The following is a 20,925-nucleotide window of genomic DNA, read 5'->3' on the forward strand; positions in this document are numbered from 1 at the left end:
TATAATTTTAATTTCTATATAGTTACTTGGATAATAACAGAAAAAATAGATATTTTTTGATAAATTTATATTTAGAAATATTAAATTTAACTAAGGGCTGTCATACGTCATGACGTTTTGTGACGTGTACACAACGCGCCAAAATTTTGGCGCGACCTGCTACTGCTAGGGGAAGCCTTTGCTGTTGTGTGCTGAAAGCATTTACTTGTTTATCTTTATCTGACATATTTGAACAAGTTTCTGGTCGCTGTCAGCTGTCAACGTTTCCGGTAAGATTGTTAATAAAGGGTTAAGCTGATTTGCTTTGTCGCGGTTGTTTTTGTAAGATGAGTTAAACACACGCGAGTTGTTCGTTAAGTCCATATGTATTTCTGGAGAACTGTATTTGTCTACAAAACTCTTTCGAAAGAAATTCAGTCAGATGTGTCACGTTAAAATAAGACTCATGCATTTTATTTATTTGTAGTTAGCACGTCAGTGGGTGATTTGGTGTGTTTTTTCTTCTTTCACAGTCATGGGTTTACTGGATCAGTGTGAGGAGCTCTTCAAGACCTCTAATCTGTATGAAGTTCTGGGTGTTTGCAAAGAAGCGTCTGACTCCGAGATCAGACGCGGCTATTATAAAGTCTCTCTGCAGGTTCATCCAGATAGAGCTCCTGGTGATGAGTCAGCCACCACCAAGTTTCAGGTAACCACTGTTTCTCTAATGCAACACTACTGCCCAGTAATTAAGGTAAAGGTAGGTAGAAGCCCTACAAGAGGTGTTCCACAAAATCAACTGGTGCTCATAACTTAAGGGACACACTTGTTCTCCTATGTTGTTAAGGGTTAGTTCACCAAAAAATTAAAATAAAATAATTTATTACTCACCCTCATGTTGTTCCACACCCATAAGACTTTTATTCATCTTCACACAAATTAAGATATTTTTGATTAAATCCAATGGCTCAGTGAGGCCTGCATTGCCAGCAATAACACTCCCTTTTTCAATGCCCAGAAAGCTACTAAAAACATTTAAGTTCATGTGACTACAGTGGATCAACCTTAATATAAAGCAATGAGAATACTTTTTTGTGTGCCAAAAATAACAAAATAGCGACTTTATTCAACAATATCTAGTGATGGGCGATTTCAAAACAAAGCTTTACGAATCTTTTGTTTCAAATCAGTGGTTCAGAGTGCCAAAATCACATGATTTCAGTAAACAAGGCTTTGTTAATAAGCCTTCTGAAACTTCAATAGTTCACATGACTATGGCAGTTTGATACGCGATCCGAATCAATGATTTGAAAAAAATCTTTATGAAGCAGTGTTTTGAAATCGCCCATCATTAGATATTGTTGAATAAAGCCGCTATTTTGTTATTTTTGGCACACAAAAAGTATTCGTCGGTTAATAATATTAAGGTTGACCCACTGTAGTCACATCAACTGTTTTAAATAGGTTTTTAGTAGCTTTCTAGGCATTGAAAGTGTCCAGGGAAGGGAGTGTCATTGCTGGCAATGCAGGCCTCCCTGGCCATCGGATTTTATCAAAAATATCTTAATTTGTGTGAAGATGAACAAAGGTCTTACGGGTGTGGAACAACATGAGGGTGGGTTAATTAACATTTTGTATTTTGTTACTAAATATTATTTATGCAATAACTATGCACCATTTTTTCCATTATAAAATATTTTTTAAATATTTAATCCAGAGTTTAAGGTTAAAATATAGAACAGGTATTTAAATCAAAATTGACATTTTATGGAATATTTTTGTATTAATTTTAAAAGATTTATCTGTGCACTTTATTTTTTAATTCATGTGCCCTTAATACAAAATAATTACAAAAAAATTTCCCCTTCTTCTTGCAATGATATCTCTTCTCTGATGACATGTTTACTGGCATGAGGGCGGGGCAACCTGTCACTCAAATGAGATCACAGTAGTTGCAAACCACAACCATCCACTCAATTCCCAATGGACAAAATCAAGTCCTGCCCTACATTTTTTTTATTATTATTATTGTTTGAGAATATACATACTCAAATATACATCACAATAGGGAAGAAATGACTATTTCGACTTGCATTTTATGCTGACTTTCAAATGCAATGCAAAAAAGGGCAAATTAATGCCTGTTCACACCAAGAACTATAACAATAACTATGTTAGCGTCCACACCAGTGCGTGATATTGTTCTGTTTGTTCTAAGCGCACACTGCAGTTTTGTCATCTGTCACTTTAAATGCTCAAACTCTAAAAGCAAGATGGATTCTGATTGGCTGTCATTGTTTTTATCATAAATAAGCTGGAAAAAAATTCTGAAAGTGATTCCAATGACAGTTTCTCTGTGCCGTTATCGTTATAGTGGTGGTGTGAATTGCTATTCTTTTACATTTAGAACAGTTTTTATAAATGTATCTGTCCTACCTGTACCTGTCTACCGTCCTTTGTTTGAACGGGCCGTTAGAGCCATCTGGTAGATTATCATACATAATGTAACAATTTGGTCTTTGTGAAACGTCCAATTGTTTGTGTGTTCAGTAGCAAGTGCTATAAAAGTTTGATATTCTGTTGTGTAGTAAAAAAATCAAAATGTAAATTTCAAAAGTGACAGTATCAGGTTAAACTTACAATGACTTCTTCATTAAATCAAGAAATCTAATAAATACATCCTTAAACTTAACATTTTCATAATTTCCACAGGTCCTGGGAAAGGTTTATGCAGTGTTGGCTGATAAGGAACAAAGGGCGGTCTATGACGAACAGGGAATAGTGGATGAAGAGTCAGACTCCCTCGATCAAGATCGCAATTGGGAGGAGCACTGGAGAAGATTGTTTCCCAAGGTATTTCTTGTATCATGTGCTTGTATTCTAGGTTGGTTTTTCCAAGGGAAGTTGCTTACAGTACTAACAATATTGTCATACTTCTCTGCCATAGATCACATTGCAAGACATCTTGGACTTTGAGAAGCAGTATAAAGGCTCTGAAGAAGAGGTGGAAGACTTAAAGAGACTGTACTTACAACATGAAGGTGACATGGATCTGATCATGGAGTCCGCCTTGTGCTGTACTTATGAAGATGAGCCACGTGTCAGAGACATACTACAGAAAGCCATTGACGCTGAAGAGGTGCCAGCCTATGAAGTCTTCACTCACGAGAGTGTCAAAAAGAAGAACAACCGCAAAAGAAAGGTGCTCATTTTACCGTTTTGATATGCAATAATGCATTGTTTAATCGGCTTTAAGCCCTGTTATGATCTGTTATCCTCTCTTTCTAGGCTGAAAAAGAACGTAAGGAGGCAGAGGAAATGCAGAAGGAGATGGGCTTGAACAGTGAGGACAGCCTGGTAGCTATGATAAAGGTAAAAAAAACATGAAGATGTAACCGAGGCTGCTGTAATTGCTAAATGTCTGAAAATCTTCAAAGCTATGCTACACTTCTAAATTTTGGGGTCAATAAGATTTTTATGTTTTATGCTTTTAAGTCTTATATCTACGTTTTGGAACTCATCCCAGATGGTTAATCCAATTTTCATCAAAATTGGCTCATATCATCTTCAGATCGTGCTGGCAAAAAGTTATTAAAAGCTTTTTCATGAACCAAACTGAGCAAACAAAATGATCAAAGGGCACATCAAAATGGACATGAGGCTATATCTCCACAACGCTTTAGCTTAATGAGACGAATCTTGGTACATCTCATCACAAGCATGACCTGAGGCTAATTGCCGTGTTTCGGCATAGCACCACCTACTGGTCATGAGATACAATTGAACTGTTTCCCAGAATCATGTCAAGCTGTTTCTGAGACTGTAACTCTGCAAAGCTTCGATATATTGACACCAAACTTTTGTATGCATCACCTCACACTGACCAGGCCACCTATTGGTTAAAAGTGATAAGCAATTAAATTGTATACCAAGTGACTGCATTTATGATTTTTCAGCTGTTTTGACTGAAATCATCTAAAAATATTTTTAATTACTCATTGTTGCATTTGGTCTGATGCTCCCAGTCATACTTGCATGAGTCATCATGCCCTTTTTGTGTTTGACCCCGTAATTTCTGCTTGCAGTTATATTTTAAATCGTAATTTAATCCTATTAAGCCAAAGCTTATGCCCCTTTGATCAATTTAATGCAACCTTGCTGAATAAAATGTATTTCTTTCCCCCCAAAAAAAACTTACTGACCCCAAACTTTTGAAAGGTAGGGTGAGCAAATCTGTACAGCGGCAACTGAAGAACCATTTGAGTGAGATTCTTTATTCTAAGATACATTTTAGTTATTAGTGTAGTTCATCTTTCATTTCATGTACTGTGAAGAAGGTCATTTCATGTTCTCTGTAATTATTACTATTAGAAATCAGTACGTGACGATAAGCTGCAAGCTAAAAAGGCAAATAATGAATCAATAGCTAGGGTTAGTTCACCCAAAAATGAAAATTTGATGTTTATCTGCTTACCCCCAGGGCATCCAAGATGTAGGTGACTTTGTTTCTTCAGTAGAACACAAATAATGATTTTTAACTCCAACTTTTGCGGTCTGTCAGCCTTATAATGCGTGTCAGTGGTAACAAAATCTATGAGTCAAAAAAAACATGCACCGACAAATTACACCCTGCAGCTCGTGACGACACATTGATGTCCTAAGACACAAAACTATCGGTTTGTGCGAGAAACCGAGCCGTATTTATCATTTACTGAAGAAACAAAGTCACCTACATCTTGGATGCCCTGGGGGTAAGCAGATAAACATCAAATTTTCATTTTTGGGTGAACTATCCCTTTAAAACAATGGATTTACTTAAATTAAAAGGCCAGGCTCATCTCATTTAGAGGGAAATAATTTGTAACTATTCATAATCGTACTCATTCATGTCATCATATTCCATTATATAGAGTTATATATATATATATATAAAATCGGTGGTGGTGTGGGGGTCATCAGATGTGTTCAAGTTACAACCTATTAAGAAGCATTAATATTTTTTTCTTCCTGACTTTCTATTTAGCAAAGGCAAAAGTCCAAAGAAAATGGCTTCAACTCTCTCATCTCAGATCTGGAGGCTAAATATTGCAAGAAACAAGCGGCAGGAAAGAAGGGCAAGAAAAAGTAAAGTTTCACCAGACTTGCCTATTTCTACCAAATGTTATCATTCATCTTGCAATCTACTCTAGAAATGTAAATAATAATCAAAGGACACTTTATAATGGATACTCACCCTTTGTTAGCCATAAGACACCTGCATATTGAGACTAATAACAGGTAACACACACACTCATCCATTTATTGCAGAACATTAGTGTGAATCTACTCCATGTGTTCACTTCACGCTCATACCAGCTTGTGAATCAAGTGAAAATGCAAGATTTTGTGTTACTGTAACATTTTTTGTATATATGTTTTCCTGTTTCCTGGTTTTGTAGTGTTGGATGTATTATTGTTCAAGTAGATCATTTGATTATAATAAACTTGTATTGATCAGTATAAAGTTTTGGGTTTGTATGTTTTGACATCTGTACACTTATCCTTCTTATTCATAAAGACTAGAACACAACATTGAAAATGTAAAAGAACCAGCTCTAAGTCACTATTTTAAAGTCACATTTATTTTCAATAAAAAAGTATCTCAACTGGGTTTTACAACACTACACTGTAGTAACAACTGATTACTTGGTGACACTGAGGAAATCTGAGGAAAGCTTGGTTGTCCAAACTCTGCGTCATGAAGTATTTTTTGGATCTGAAGCTTCACCAAGGACTGCTTTGAAGCAGGTAAGCGTCTTAACGCAGGTGCTAAGCTCCGTAGAAATAAATCGACTTCATCTTGCTGTTGTTCGTCTTTCTCTCTGTCTCTTGAGTCTTTAGATGCCAAATACCTCTCCAACAGCTCTAGTGTCTCTGATCGCCTTCTCTTTACAATGCCAGACCGGATTGCTCCTGGACTTGTCATGGATGTTCCTGTACTGGTGCTGGCTGGTTCAGCCCCGCTGTCTTCATCTGGCTCGTCATCCTCGATTTTGCCGGGAACACTGTCCAAAATAACACTGTACACCAGTAAAAACCACTGTGAATATCCCTGAGGTTTTGGATGCTTCATTACAATACAGAACAGATGCATGATACAACCCATTGCTGAAATTTAAAATGAAGGGGGCCATTTACACTAAGTTACACCATTTTCAACTAAAAACTGAAAACTTTGTCTTTTGCACGGCAGTGGCGTTTTGGGGGCCTAAAAAATATTTTAAATGGGTTTCAAAGTGCACTTTTTGAAAACGGTAACGTTATCATCTCCGTGTAGACTACAAAAAAGCAAATCTGTGAAAACGGTGGCGGCATGCACGTGTGTGTGCGCAGTCTTTCTTTAAAAATGACATCGCCAACTACTGGCCTGGCATGAATAATACAGTGTTTTAATTGTTTTCACGATCCTTGTGAATGTACAAAGAAAAAGTTTTACGTTTTTAGTTCATCGTTGTCATGTAAACGTACCCTCGGTGTAAACTACAAAAAAAAAAAAAAAACTAATTGTGAAAATGGTGACGTAATGCACATGTGTATTACGTGTTCAATCTGTAGGTACGTAGTATTTCTTTACAAAGATGGATCTGTGTGAATAGGGATCATTTTGACACAAAAAACGCAAAGGAAAAACCTTTCCGTTTTTATTACATTGTTGTTGCATAAATGTACCCTAAAATTAAATTCTATATGCTATATAGATAGGTTAAATAATATTATTTCATTAAATAAATAGAAGAATAATTGCCAGGTAAACCTTTGAATCAAAACATATTTACATGTTTATTGCTGTATCACAAATGAAACACATGGTGGCAGGTGTGGGTGTGATTAAACTGACAAAAATGTGTGCATGTAAACAATTAATGTTGTGATTTCAAGTGTCCGATACAGTCAAGAAGATCAAGACTCCGAATAATGTTTTATGTTAAGTACATCTAATAGTGCACTCTACAAAAAACATGGAATTCATGCTTTTATTACACTTAAGTAATGTGACAGCTATGTTCAGGGAGGAATACTAGCATATTTTGTATGCATAAACATTTTATTTATAAAAATGTAATTCAATTTAATATGAAAATGTGAATTCCTGCCAGTCCAATCAAATAAAAAAAAAAAAAAAAAAAAAAAATCGTGACAAGTTTGAGTGCATTGTATTAATGGATGCAGTATTCAGTGTGCTCTGCATTCAGAAAATTCCCTTACTTTAAAGTGTATATAGTCTACTGCTGAAATAGTATGAGTAGTATGGAAATATGCTACTTTTAGCATTGCCTTAAAGATGCAATATGTAATATTTTCTGTCCGCTAGAGGCCTATTCAAAACAAAAGGCGTAGTTTGATGATGCCAAGTTTGAGAGCAGAATCTTGGGACATGTGGCCCTCACCTCAACAGCCGGTGGAAAAGAACTGGGATAGGACTCGGGAAGAAATCATGTTCATGGATGTGATTATTAACGTTACTGTAGTATGAAGCAGAGCAGGACCGAGTGTTGTGGGAGCTGAACAAGGCCGCTGGAGCGATTGCGCAACATTATGCCACAGTCGCCGGCGCCGCTTCTGCTTGCGCCTTTCTGGTCATGAGTACGAGGTAACGCAGCTCTGTTTATCATATTAGATACATTTGAGAGTGTTGAAAATGATGTTATAACGTTACTCTGTGCATTCACTCGCCGGCTGCTGTGAGACACTGTTGCAAACTTCAGTAAGATAGATCGATTTTAGAATATCATGTTAAATGCTGGATGGCTTGTGTTGATAAATGGCATGCAATTCATTTTAAACGTATTATATGATAGAGAGAATGCTGTATTACTGTTACTAAAAACAAAACTGCATATGATTTTGCCATGTTAGCTACTTGACAAAATAGTGTTTTTCTCTGAGGAATGGTAAAGCATGGTACTTGCAAAAAAATCAAGACAATTAGATTTAAACAATAAGACGAAACGTGTTGAGCTATATAACAATAATTACTTTTCTGTCTATAAATATATCAAAACAGTTGTTCCCTTGTCTATTAAAACATGTAAATATTAAAGCGTCTTTGGTGTTTTCATGGTTTCTACAAAATAAATCCAGAAACCGAGGATTTTGGATATTTTACTGCAAAATTCCTACATATTGCACCTTTAATATACCAGAGCCTTCAAGGTAGTGAAAGACATCAAAATGTGATATGTAAATGACACAAGAAAGTACAAATCAAATCCAATATGTAAATCATTTAAGAAAAAAAGAACCAATATCATCTATTCTATACTCATAGAATTAGAACTCCATAGCTATAGTCCTTGATGTAAAAAGTCTTTATGGTTATTAGCGTAGTTCATCTTTCATGTACTGTGAAATTTGTTTAATCCTGTGAGCTGCATCCAGTTGTCATCTCCAAATTAAAATGTATTTTATTTATAAAAGTTTAATCCAATTTTATAAGAAAATGTCAGAATTCTGGCCAGTACAATCAAATAATACACACAGTTATACATACAGAATACATTTGTCAAACTGCATTGTATTGCAGTCTGCTCTGTGTTTAGAAGATCACTTAATATAAAGTATACATGCTATACTGCGGAAATAGTACGAGTAGCATGAGGATTAGTTCACCCAAAAATGAAAATTCTGTCATCATTTACTCACCCACACGTCTTTCAAACGTCTAAGACGTTTGATCATCTTCAAAACACAAATGAAGATAATTTTGATGAAATCTGAGAGCTTTCTGTTCGTCAATAGACAGCTATGCAACTACAATTTGATGCTTCAAAAAACAAAATCATAAAGAGATTGTAAAACTAATCCATATGAATTAATTATTTTCTGAAGAGACATGATCGCTTTATATTGAATTTAGGCTTTTATTCACATATAAACATTAGGGTTGCAAATGGGCGGAAAGTTTCCAGTAAATTTCCGGAAACTTTCCATGGGAACTTAACCTGGGGAATTTTGGAAATATTCCAATTTGGAAACTTAACAGGAATTTATGGGAATTTATTGGAAATGTTTGGGAAATGTATATCAATTTATAATATTTATATAAAATGTATCATATAAAAACAAATTTTGTTTGGTCATAACATGAAATAACAGTTATTTATTTTTCACATTCAATTAATTCTAATTTAGTAAATATGTAAAATAAATATATTTTTAATGCAGCAATTGTTACGTGTTATTTATTTCAGTGTCACATGATCCTTCAGAAATCGTTCTAAAATGCTGATTTGATACTCCGTTATTATCATCGTTGGAAACAGCTGTGCTGGTGAATATTTTTTTGGAACCTGTACTACTATTTTCAGGATTCACTGATTAATAAAAACAAAAAACAAAAAAACAAAACAAAAACAGAATTTATTCAAAATAGAAATCTTTTCTAACAATATAACTTTAATATCACTTTCACACATCCGTGCTGAAGAAAAGTATTAATTTATTTAAAAAAAGGAAAGAAAAAAATTTCTGACCCCCAAATTTTGAACGGTAGTGTATATTGTTACAAAAGATTTCTATTTTAAATAAATGCTGTTGTTTAAATTTTTATTCATCAAAGAATCCTGAAAGAGTATCACAGGTTATAAAAAATATTAAGCAGCACAAGGGTTTCCAACATTGATAATTGAGTATCAAATTAGCATGTTAGAATGATCACAGAAATTATTTTTATATATATCAAAATAGAAAACCATTATTTTAAATTGTAGTTATGTTTCACAATATTACTGTTTTACAATATTACTGTTTTTTTTCTGTATTTTTGATTAAATGTGCATGTTATGGACTGGGCGAATGCGCAGTTCATGCAGGGGGTGTGGCCTCAATAGCCCTGCATTAAGTAGTGTGCTGTGTGAATGTGATTGAGGAATGTGCAGGGTAAAAATTCAACTAAAATTGCATTAAATATGGTTGTTTTAACCAAAATTATGCTGCAAGATGTTTTTTCAACTACATTTAAGAACCCTCTTATAGGCTAAACTGCAATTTTGCAAATTCCCTGTTTATTCCCATTAATTCCCATGGACAGTTTCCAGCTTTGAAAATTCCCGGAATTTTGCAACCCTAATAAACATTCAAACAGCAGAAGCTCAACCGTACTTGATTGACCCGAGAGAACAAACCGCATTGGTTGCAGCGTAACACACAAGAATGAACCTCATTGGTTCTCGCGCATCAAGCAAGCATCCTTGAGCTTCTGTTTACCACAACTGATGTGTGAGTTAATGAATGTTTAAGTGTGAATAAAAGCCTATATTAAATCTGTTCGTAATATAAAGCAATCGTTTCTCTTCAGAAAATTGACTAAACCTCACAATTCATATTGTTTAATGATCTCTATATGAACTTTTTGAAGCATCAAAGTGGTAGTTGTGTAGCTGTCTATGGAGGAACAGAAAGCTCTCAGATTTCATCAAAAATATCTTCATTTGTGTTCCGAACATGTGCAAAAGTCTTACAGGTTTGGAATGACAGGGGCGAGTAAATGATGACAGAATTTTCATTTTTGGGTGAACTAATTTTTAATACCTCTAATGTACTGAAAGACTACACAATTTGATATGTAAATGATGCAAGAAAGAAAGAACCAATCAGAATCCAGTATATAAATCTTTTAAGAAAGAAAGGACCAATAGCACAACTGTACATAATGTTACAAAAATGTCACCGCTGTTAGTTGGATTTTGAACATTTAATGAACTGAATGGGAAACTTTTTTCAAACTGTTCAAGTACTGATATAATAGTACAGCTGTGGGTGCAAGACAGGCTTCATACAAAATAACACTCGAATACCTTCTGTGTTCTGCGGAGGGATCGAGAAAGTCCATCACTCGCATATATTTCCATTGCTTCTTTTTCTTAGCTGCCCGTCCACTCCGACTTCCATCCTGCTCCAGTCGCTTTTTCCTTGTGTATGTGTCTCTTAGATTTTTCCATTTAGCTTTCACCTCTTCCACTATACAAACACACAGCCATTGATGATGGTGGTTAAGCGCGCGGACAGTAACGCTACATAGCAAGCTACACAAATAAAACTCACCATCGACTCCCATTTTGTCTGCAATTCCTTGCCAAAGCACTTCTTTCCGCTTCGTATTTTTGTACTCACTGTGGTTTTTATCAAATAATTCCTTGTTCTCAGAAACCAAAAACAACAACAGCTCCGCGTCCATCTTGACTACCATTCTTCTTCTACCGAATTAGTAGTACAGGATTTAGCGCTTCAGCGCCTCCAAGTGTGCAGGAGAGGCGGGATTGGACACCTGGTGCAAAAGATAGCCTTCAGTTCATTTCTAGACCTTTTTTAAAGAACATAATTAAATTGCATTTAACTTCCAACAACTGAGCAATTGAACTCATGTTTTACTTAATCTTGACCTTGGTTAAAAAAGAGGCGACCTGAGGGGCAAACAACTGTCATCAGATCAGATGTTTTTCAGCATAGCCTTTTTAAAAAATTGAGGTGAATATGCCCAAATGTTGTTGCATGAAGTAACATTCAAACATTATTGGTGACAATTCTATAATGAAAAGTTAGAAATGTAGTATGTTACTATTTCCAGGTATTCTCCCTTATTGTAATAAAATACATAAAAATTATTTTAAAAACACAAGTTTATTAAAATGTTTTCTGTAAAAAGAGTTACAATGCATAACTGATTGAGGTAGATGTGCAGTTTTCTTAATCCAGATGCTTCTTGATGCAGTCCATCAACTTTTTTTCATGTTATGAAATCATTATTACAAGCATAATTATCTTCTCATTGTATAGTTATTCTCAATAGATCACACTTTTTCCAGTCCTTTTTTGAAATGTTACTGAAGTGCCGTAGTCCACCTCAGTGTCTTGAGGTTATCACAATTAATACATTTTGTTTAGGCTTTTATGTCTATTTTATCTTTAAGTTCCTATATCAGAGGTAACCCATACATATAGTTGCATGGATACTTTAGCCCATGTCATTTTCTTGATAGCTGTTGCTGATTGGCCCATTCCTGAATGAGCTGATTGGCTATGGCATAAGAAGGCGGGACCCAGAAAACAGGTGGCTCTTCTTTAGGGTTGCGTGGAGGGTTCTGTAGTGCTTCTGTTATTTCTTCAAAAGTGAACCAGCGAGCATCTTCAAGTTCTGCTGTGTCTATATTCACCTATCCATGAACACAGTTAAAGCAGGTAAAGGTTATAACAACAGCAATGCCTCTACTGTGCTGGTTTAAATTTGGTTTTGATATGCCTGAATGTTTTCCAGGGTAGTACTGAATATGGGTCATTGACGAATAAGGTTTTTAAAAGTGTAAAAAAACATAATGGAGATATAATTAATTTTGAAGTTTTATAAAGTGTTAACAATGAGATTATGTGTTTTTTTATAATCAATCAACACTGCTTTTGTCATGGACAAGATGGACAAAATTTGTCACCAAAAAAGTCATTTGGTTTAACCAAAATTTCGGTTTTACCGAATGACACTTGGTTATACCGAATGATGATTTTTTTCAAACAATGCTAACTGGCTGATCTCTAGCTAGCAAACAAAAGGACCATCAAACATTTTATATTTAGTACAAGTTTTTAAAAATTACAACATTTTCCATGTTTTATAGCGGTTGTACCAAATAACCTGATGTTTCAGGACATGTGTATGAGCAAGTGAAAACATTAATTTTTCAAATAGTTAAAAGAGAGTTAGTTACTTTGCCTCATGGCCATGTGGTCCTTTGTAGGTGTCTGAATGATGTCACATCCTGTCACATGATATTGACTTGATCCAAAATGGTTTCTTTGAATTGGTTACTCCGAATGACAATGAAATTTATTTTTCTAGACATTCTTTCTCATAACAAAGCAATGACTTCTATACATCATTTTAATACCATTTTGCACTATGTTGAAATATGATGTTATAAAATCATGCTAGAATAAAAAATATAAACATTTATTTCATTTTAAGATATTTTAATCACAAATGAAATGACTGTATTGGCTTTTGGACGGTTAAACTGAATGATCTTTTGACACTTCAAAATCTTTAAAATACCTTTATATGTAGCAAAATATAAATAAATCATTTTCAATAAAGAAAAAATTAAATAATTTATAAAATAATAAAAGAGATCTAGTTGTACTACCTTACACACTTTGGATGTCATATCTTTGTTTTTAATTATTAAGGGCTTTGGACAAAAAAATGACCTGTCACGTCATTGACCCATATACATTTTACCAAATTTATTAAAAACCTCCAGAAAACAATTGTATGTAAAAGCAGAGACTCAAACTAGAGACTGTGATTGAAGGCAAATATCAATTCTGGTGGGGCAATATTTGTTTGTTTATTTATTTATTTACAGTTAAAAACATTTTTCATTCAAAATTATAAAAATAAAATAAAGAAAACTATTTTTTGCATTAATATTTTCTTTACAATAAAGCACGTGCAGGATAAAAAAAAAAAGCTAATATATGAATAACTTAAAGACAATACAAAGGTAACACAATTATGTACAAATAAAACATTATAATAATAATAATAATAATAATAATAATAATGCATGAATGAAATGTGATTATTACAAAAATGTTAATCATGCTAAAATAGCATTAATGTTTTTTGTTTTTTTTCACCATTGAAAAAAATATGACTTTTTTTCTTCTTTGTTTTTGGCTTGAAACATCACTTGGTAAACTTCTTGACAAGTTTTGTGATATTAACTTTTTTTTTTTTTTAAATACATTTGTTTTATTAATAGAATGTATGCATTTGACCAGTTGTGTCTCACTATAATAAGTAGTTAAAGGCATCATCCAAGTCTCACCTGTGTTTTGTCTGGGTTGACAGTTGCGTGGCAGGCTAACATAAAGGAGCTTTGTGGGAATGGCCAGTGCTGTGATCCAGAGTACTGTAGGTTCTCCACCTCCAGACCCACCTCTTCTGCCACCTCTCTGTGCAGGGCTTCCTCCATTGACTCTCCTACAAAATGTTTTGACAAAATAGAGCTGGTAAAATAACAAAATGGTTAAGTATCCCCACAGACTGATTTGGCATGGACAGCAGCTAAAGTGTGACTCACCCATGTCACAGAAGCCAGAGAGTGCGCTGTACATGCCTGGAGGAAACATGGCCTGCCGTGCCAGCAGACATCTGTTCCCATCAGACACTAGCACGATCACTACAGGTGCCATCTGCAAGTCAAGAACAAACAGCTCTATGTTAATGTTCTCAGTGTGAACTAATTTAAACACAACAGGACTTTGGTTGTAATAAGTGGCCATACTATTACATTATATACAACAGCTTAAAACAAAGACTAAATAGCTAGCTACTAGCAAAATGGTAAAATACCGTTATTGCATTAGTTAAACTCTGAGAGTTTGGTAGCACTTTATTTTAAGGGTCCATAATCATGCAGTAGTTAAACATTAACACACCACTAGATGATGATTAACTGAACATAAAAGAAAGGCATATAAGCCATTATTTATGCGGTAGTTAAGCTTTAACAAACCAGTAATTAACTGAACATATATTTAGAGCATATTGGCATTATATATTTATCAAACATTTGAATGACAAATAAGCAGAAATAAGCCAATAATTACTGATTAACTGAATGTACAGTAAATGTCTTTTAGGGTTACACTTTTAGATATTCCTTTGCCACAACATGTCAACTAATTCTCAATAGATCACAAGTAGACTGTTAGGCGTTAGGGTTTGAGTTAGTAGAATAATGTACATGCAAAGTTACTTATAGTCAGTAGAATGTCTCCTGGGGAGCATCAAAATAAAGTTTTAGCAGCTATTAAGCAGACAGTCTACTAAGGCCCTGTCCCAAATGGCACACTTCGTGTGCACTTGTGGTCTTGTAAACTTACAATGGCTGTTGCATGCATGTGTCCATTAAGTCCATAAGACTCTAGGGTGTCCTATTTGTCATTTCAGGTTTCAGAAGGGTGCTGACAAGCACCCCCTTTGCGGCCGATATGTGCCCTCGATGCACACTTTTTTCAAGCCCACAAGCTTATTTCTTTCACTTTGTTCCATTTTCTTTCTTTTTTTCTTTCTAAAGTGTGGACTCAGAGGACTATGAGGGCTTAGGGTTCCATTTGGGACAGGACCTAATGCTCTAATGACTGCTAGTTGACATGTAGTTGCAAAGTTACTTATTTTTAAGTGAAAATTTAAGTAAGTGATGTGATGTGTAGACAAGTATGGTGTCCCATACTCAAATTTTCTGCTTTGCATTTCATCCATCCAAGTGCACACACACACAGCACTGAGTATTGAACACACACCCGGAGCAGTGGGCAGCCATTTTTTGCTGCAGTGCCCGGGGAGTGATTGGTGGTTAGGTGCCTTGCTCAAGGGCACCTCAGTTGTGGATAAAGAGAGTGAAAGAAAGCGCTATTCATTCACTCTCCCCACCTACATTTCCTGCAGGTACTGAGACTTGAACCCGCGACCTTCAGATTACAAGTCCAACTCTCTAACCATTAGGCCAAACTGAACAATGAATCATTGTGTATAATTAGTGTTGGTTTTACAGTTTTGAGTGATAAATTGCTAAAGTTGTGTAATAAAGAATAAAGTATATCCACACATTAATTATTGATTTGTATGACACTTATTGAATGTTGTTCAAGTTTATTCACCAGAATAAGCCAGTAATTATGGCTAAGTTCCCAGTAATACAGTACTACTAAAGACAATTTCTGGTGTGTTCATTCTTAACTACCGCATAAATAATGGATAATGTTCCTTTACTATATGTTCAGTTAATCATTGACTAGTGGTGTGTTAATGCTTAACTACCGCATTGATTATGGACCCTTAAAGTGTATATCAAGAAGGTACAACAGAACCTCTATATAACTCGAATCAGCATCAGTGAAACAAAAAAATAAAATTATTTGAAAAATATGACACTCCTTTCTATCAGATGACATGTATGTGCATATTGTGTCATCATGAAAAGCATCTACTTACTTTGGGGTAGTAGGTGATGCCACTGCTGGGACAAACTCTGAAACTTCCTGACTGGTTCCTGACGGTAGGCTGACCCGTAGCACTACAAAAGCCATTGGTCTGATGCCATCGAAGGAGAGCCTGTCCCTAAAACAAACACCAAACATTTATATGAATAACTTCTTAGAGTAGAACTTTATTCATTTAATAGCTCTTATTTGGCATCATATCACAATGTATAGTAAAAAAAAAGTTACAATGTAACGGAAATAGCAAAATATATTTTCTTCCATATTGTGACGTACACCTAAGTGAAATGGATTATCGAAAAACAAAAACTGCAGGGCAGGACTTGGTTCTATGCATCGGTTGTTGACTGAATGGAGGCAGATTTGAATTCAAGCTTGCTGTCGATTGTAAAAAAGGAGTAGTTTAAAGGCACAATATGTAATTTTTTGCCACTAGAGGTTGTTTATTCAAAACAAAGGCATACCTTGATGACGCCTTGATTTCGCAGAATCATGGGAGGTGTTGTCTTCATTACTGTAGTATGAAGCAGGGTGTGGCTGAAAGCCGTTGGAGCGGAATGAGGCCGCTGGAGCGATTCCTAATGAGAGACGAGTGCGACACACGGCTAGAGCAGTGAAGCTATTATTATGCCGCTTCTTCCGGTCATGCGTATATGGGGTAACGCAGCTATGTTTTATCATATTAGATACATTTGTGTGTTTAAAAATTGTTATAATGCTACTCTGTGTGTTCGCTCGGCAGCTATTATGAGACACTTGTTGCACACTGCAGTAAGCTAGATCAATATGAGGCATGGTAAAACATGGTACTCGCGGTAAATCAAGAAAACAAGATTTAAACTATAAGACTTACTGTGTTGAGCTATAAAACAATGATTAGTTTTCTGTTGATGAATGTATCCAAACAGTTGCTCATCCGTCTAATATAACAATATGTTAAAGCGTCTTTGGTGTTTTCATGGTTTCTACAAAATGAAACCAAAAATCGAGGGTAATCTCATTGATAGGTGACGCATGGACATATTCCATGTCCTGGTTAAAATGGCTTATTTCTCTGGATTTAAACATTCTTGGAAACATTTGCAAGTACACAAGTCAACAAAATATATAACATTGTTCTAATGGTTTTTGGATATTTTAATCTAAAAATCTTACATATTGTGCCTTTAAACAAACTAAACGATTAAAGAAGTTCTGCATACGTCACCAAAAGTATTCTGTAGTTTCACCGTAAGATCCAGTTATGACATTTTGATTAAAAATTATGAGTTTAAAATAAATTAAACATATGCATGGATGAATTGTTCACAATGCATTTAGAAAACAGAATTTTCATTTCATGCAGACTTTGAGTAAGTTATGGTATTCATAGTTCATGTAACAACCAACAAACATCCCCAGCTTTAAAAGAAAGACACATAATACGTAAGGTTTGCCAGTTATAGAGTACAACCTTTTAGAATCAGTTGAGCTAAAGTTATGATGGCTACATAACACAGTATTAGTGTTCATACTATAGGGACTGTCAGGATAACTTCCAACATCATGACAGGACGATTTATACAAGCAAACACCATTCACATGTTACCAGTTTAGAAAATGTAAGTATCCAGTTTAACAACAAATATTGCCTAAAGTAGTAATGGTGACAGAGTGGGATCATGTTCTTTAGTCAGTTCATGGATTATCCCTGGGATAGAACCTGCAACCTGCTTGCTTACCTCATGTTTTCTGAAATCAAATATCATCTGGCACAAAAACAACATTACAGCAGTAGCATTATTGATCATTTAGAAACTTAAAGTACATACTTTGGCCACTAGAGCAGACTCTGGTCCAGTTATCATGAAGAAAGCTCTCCTGAGGTCCACAAACATACCTCTACACTCCTGCTCCAATGCACTGCGGTCTAAATCACCTACAGTGAGAAGAGATCTCCATAAGATGATTTATATAGTGTTTGCAGTAATATAAAGTGTACAGGGTTCACATGGTCACAGAAAACCTGTAAATATTGATGTTGTTTTCCAGGCCTGGAAAACTTATGGAAAATAATGGAAATAAGAACTTAAAATGTCATTAAAAAAATCCAGGAACAATCAAACACCACTCACATTCCCATTCCTACAGTGTTCCTACAGTAGAGCATGGAGCTAGCAAAACCAAAGTAATGTAATGTAATGTAACGAATGCAACATTGAAATTTCATTTATTTTTCTGTTGCAGTGTGTTCAGATTTAAAAATATTTTCATAGTATTATATAGTAATGGCTGTATTTACTGACCCACTTCTAGGGAGAATTGTGGTTGACCCTTATCAGTGCATCCCAGAAGAAAAGATTCGTTAACAAAGTGTTTGTCCTTTCCAACCTTCTCCAGTATATGTTCCAAATCTAGAGGGATTGGCATACAAATATAAAAACTTACATCCAAAATGTTTTAATTTATGTTATGCAAGAGTTCAAATGGTGTTGTACTGAGACCTGAGGTTTTTAGACAAGCCAGTTTGTAAACGCCGCTGTTGGTCTTCTGCAGTAGAGGAGAAAGCTTATGATACAGCAGAATGTTTCCAGACTTCAGTGCTTCTCGACATGCCTCATCATCCTCTTTTAATCTCATTAGGTACCTAAACATGAATATTTTATTTTATATTGCAATGTTAAGAAAGAATTGCTTGAACAATATTTTTTTTATCTAGAATTATTATCTATAGATAACACATTATCCCCCAGTTTCACAGACAAGGCTTAAAGGATTAGTTCACTTTCAAATTAAAATTTCCTGATAATTTACTCACCCTCATGTCATCCAAGATGTTTATGTCTTTCTTTCTTCAGTTGAAAAGAAATTAAGGTTTTTGATGAAAACATTCCAGGATTATTCTCCTTATAGTGGACTTCAATGGAGCCCAAACGGTTGAAGGTCAAAATTGAAGTTTCAATGCAGCTTCAAAGGGATCTACACAATCCATGCAGAGGAATAAGGGTCTTATCTAGCGAAACGATCGGTCATTTTATAAAAAAAATATAATATACTTTTAACCAGTCTTGAACTAGCTCTCTTCTTCTTCTCTATTAGAATTCCGGCAGTGTAGACACTGCTAAGTGTATTACTGCCCTCCACAGGTCAAAGTTTGAACTAAATTGCCATATACAATATGCTAGTGCAAGTATATAACAATTAGTTCAAACTTTGACCTGTGGAGGGCAGTAATACATTTAGCAGCGTCTACACTGCTGGAATTCTAATAGAGAAGAAGAAGAAGAGAGCTAGTTCAAGACGAGCATTTATGGTTAAAAGTATATCATTTTTTATCTTTTTTTTTTTAGAAAATGGCTGATCGTTTCGCTAGATAAGATGCTTATTCCTCGCCTGGGATCGCGTAGAACGATTTGAAGCTGCAATGAAACTCTAATTTTGACCTTCAACCGTTTGGAGGCCATTGAAGTCCACTATATGGAGAAAATACATGAATGTTTTCATCAAAAACCTTAACTTCTTTTCGACTGAAGAAAGAAAGACAAACATCTTGGATGACATGAGGGTGAGTAAATTATCAGGAAAATTTAATCTGAAACTGAACTAATCCTTTAAGCTAGTCCTAGACTAAAATGCATGTTTGAGCTGTTTTAACTGAAAGCTAATTGTACTGACATATCTTAAAATATGTCAGTGTCATTGTTTTGTCCTAAGATGCACACCAGAAATGTTTTTTTTTTTTTGCTAATGAAAGTTTATAAAAGATACTTAAATATCCTAATTGAACTAAGGCTTAATCCTGGTTTAGGCTAAGCCTTGTCTGTGAAACTGGGCCTATAATTAATACCAAAAACAGCACATGAAATCAAGACAATCAATGTTTCATGAAATTTTAATTTAATTAGGTCATTCACCCAGAAAATCAACACAGAAAAAGGGGACTGCTTTGTAAACTCATGGGAATTATTTTTAATTAAAAAAAATAATAATTTGTGTACAAACATCACAATGCAAATTCTTAGATATAATCTTCATTTTCGTTATGGAAAATATAATTTCTTATATCTTTATTTTCATTTTAATGTGAAATATATCCTGGAGATTCATTCAAATATTCTTCGATTAAAAATAATGTAATAATCCATTTTAACTCAAGTACTCCAACAAATGGCATTCTATTTTATATGATAAATAAATGGTTGTATTTAAAAGAAGACAGACCTCATTCGAGACACATATCCAGAGCAGGAGCGTGATAACACCAGGTTACAGTTGAAGAGAAGCTTGAATGACTTCAGCATGTCTAAAATGTCCACAAGACAATGCCTGTGTGTTCAATATAAAGGTTTTAACATTTGCTCGACTCAAATGTAACTTTAAATAGTCATGCAGGGCGTAAGAGACACAACTTGCCCTTGAAACTTTGTAATAAACGTAAACTGAGAGTAGTATCACGATATCCTTTAAATTACAGTTTCGTTATGTTCGTGGAAATGCACATGTGCCCGGTGAACGACACAAAAAATACATATATAGCCTATTTGTAACAGGACACATATGGCACCCTAAATAATAATATACTGATAAATAAACAAATGTGATCGCTTCTGTACTCCTGCAAACGACGCATGCGCAGAATATTACGACGTCAGTACGTCAACAAGAGCAGCTGCAGGCTGCCGCCAGCGGCTACGGAGTCAGTGTGGAAACAGCGCCCTCTGTCGTTGTAGAAAATAGTTTTTATGTACATTATTTATGCTTTTTGTGATTACACTAACAACAGGTACCAAAAAAGCACCATGCTATATTTTGCAACGCTTTCGCTAAAAGTTTGTGTACTTATTTACCAAGTATACATGCTGAAAATTTTATGTCATCTATTATACAGAGCTATAAAAGCATCAGCCCTAAGTAGATAGGAAAGACTTG

General features: G+C 34.9%; 3 protein-coding genes across 3 annotated transcripts; 1 reads left to right on the top strand and 2 right to left on the bottom strand.

The window, feature by feature from the left end:
* Positions 1 to 138: 138 nt before the first annotated feature.
* dnajc9 (DnaJ (Hsp40) homolog, subfamily C, member 9) lies at positions 139 to 5,430 on the top strand. The gene is made up of 6 exons (XM_067370338.1): positions 139 to 269; positions 513 to 688; positions 2,692 to 2,832; positions 2,927 to 3,181; positions 3,268 to 3,351; positions 5,003 to 5,430. The coding sequence occupies exons 2-6, from the start codon at positions 515 to 517 to the stop codon at positions 5,105 to 5,107; spliced, it is 759 nt and encodes a 252-aa protein (XP_067226439.1). The 5' UTR covers positions 139 to 269; positions 513 to 514; the 3' UTR covers positions 5,108 to 5,430.
* A 190-nt stretch (positions 5,431 to 5,620) lies between these two features.
* On the bottom strand, positions 5,621 to 11,205 carry si:ch211-207i20.3 (uncharacterized). The gene is made up of 3 exons (XM_067370339.1): positions 11,062 to 11,205; positions 10,815 to 10,977; positions 5,621 to 6,038 (listed from the first exon to the last, which is right to left on the bottom strand). The coding sequence occupies exons 1-3, from the start codon at positions 11,192 to 11,194 to the stop codon at positions 5,621 to 5,623; spliced, it is 714 nt and encodes a 237-aa protein (XP_067226440.1). The 5' UTR covers positions 11,195 to 11,205.
* Positions 11,206 to 11,700: 495 nt separating this feature from the next.
* On the bottom strand, positions 11,701 to 20,755 carry nudt13 (nudix (nucleoside diphosphate linked moiety X)-type motif 13). Its single transcript, XM_067370336.1, has 8 exons — positions 20,218 to 20,755; positions 18,501 to 18,643; positions 18,303 to 18,410; positions 17,829 to 17,935; positions 16,010 to 16,135; positions 14,094 to 14,205; positions 13,839 to 13,993; positions 11,701 to 12,170 (listed from the first exon to the last, which is right to left on the bottom strand). Exons 1-8 carry the CDS (start codon positions 20,295 to 20,297, stop codon positions 11,982 to 11,984), a joined length of 1,020 nt encoding a protein of 339 aa, XP_067226437.1. The 5' UTR covers positions 20,298 to 20,755; the 3' UTR covers positions 11,701 to 11,981.
* Between the last annotated feature and the right edge of the window lie 170 nt (positions 20,756 to 20,925).

Source organism: Chanodichthys erythropterus, chromosome 19 (assembly GCF_024489055.1).
Source record: "Chanodichthys erythropterus isolate Z2021 chromosome 19, ASM2448905v1, whole genome shotgun sequence".
Lineage (NCBI taxonomy): Eukaryota > Metazoa > Chordata > Actinopteri > Cypriniformes > Xenocyprididae > Chanodichthys > Chanodichthys erythropterus.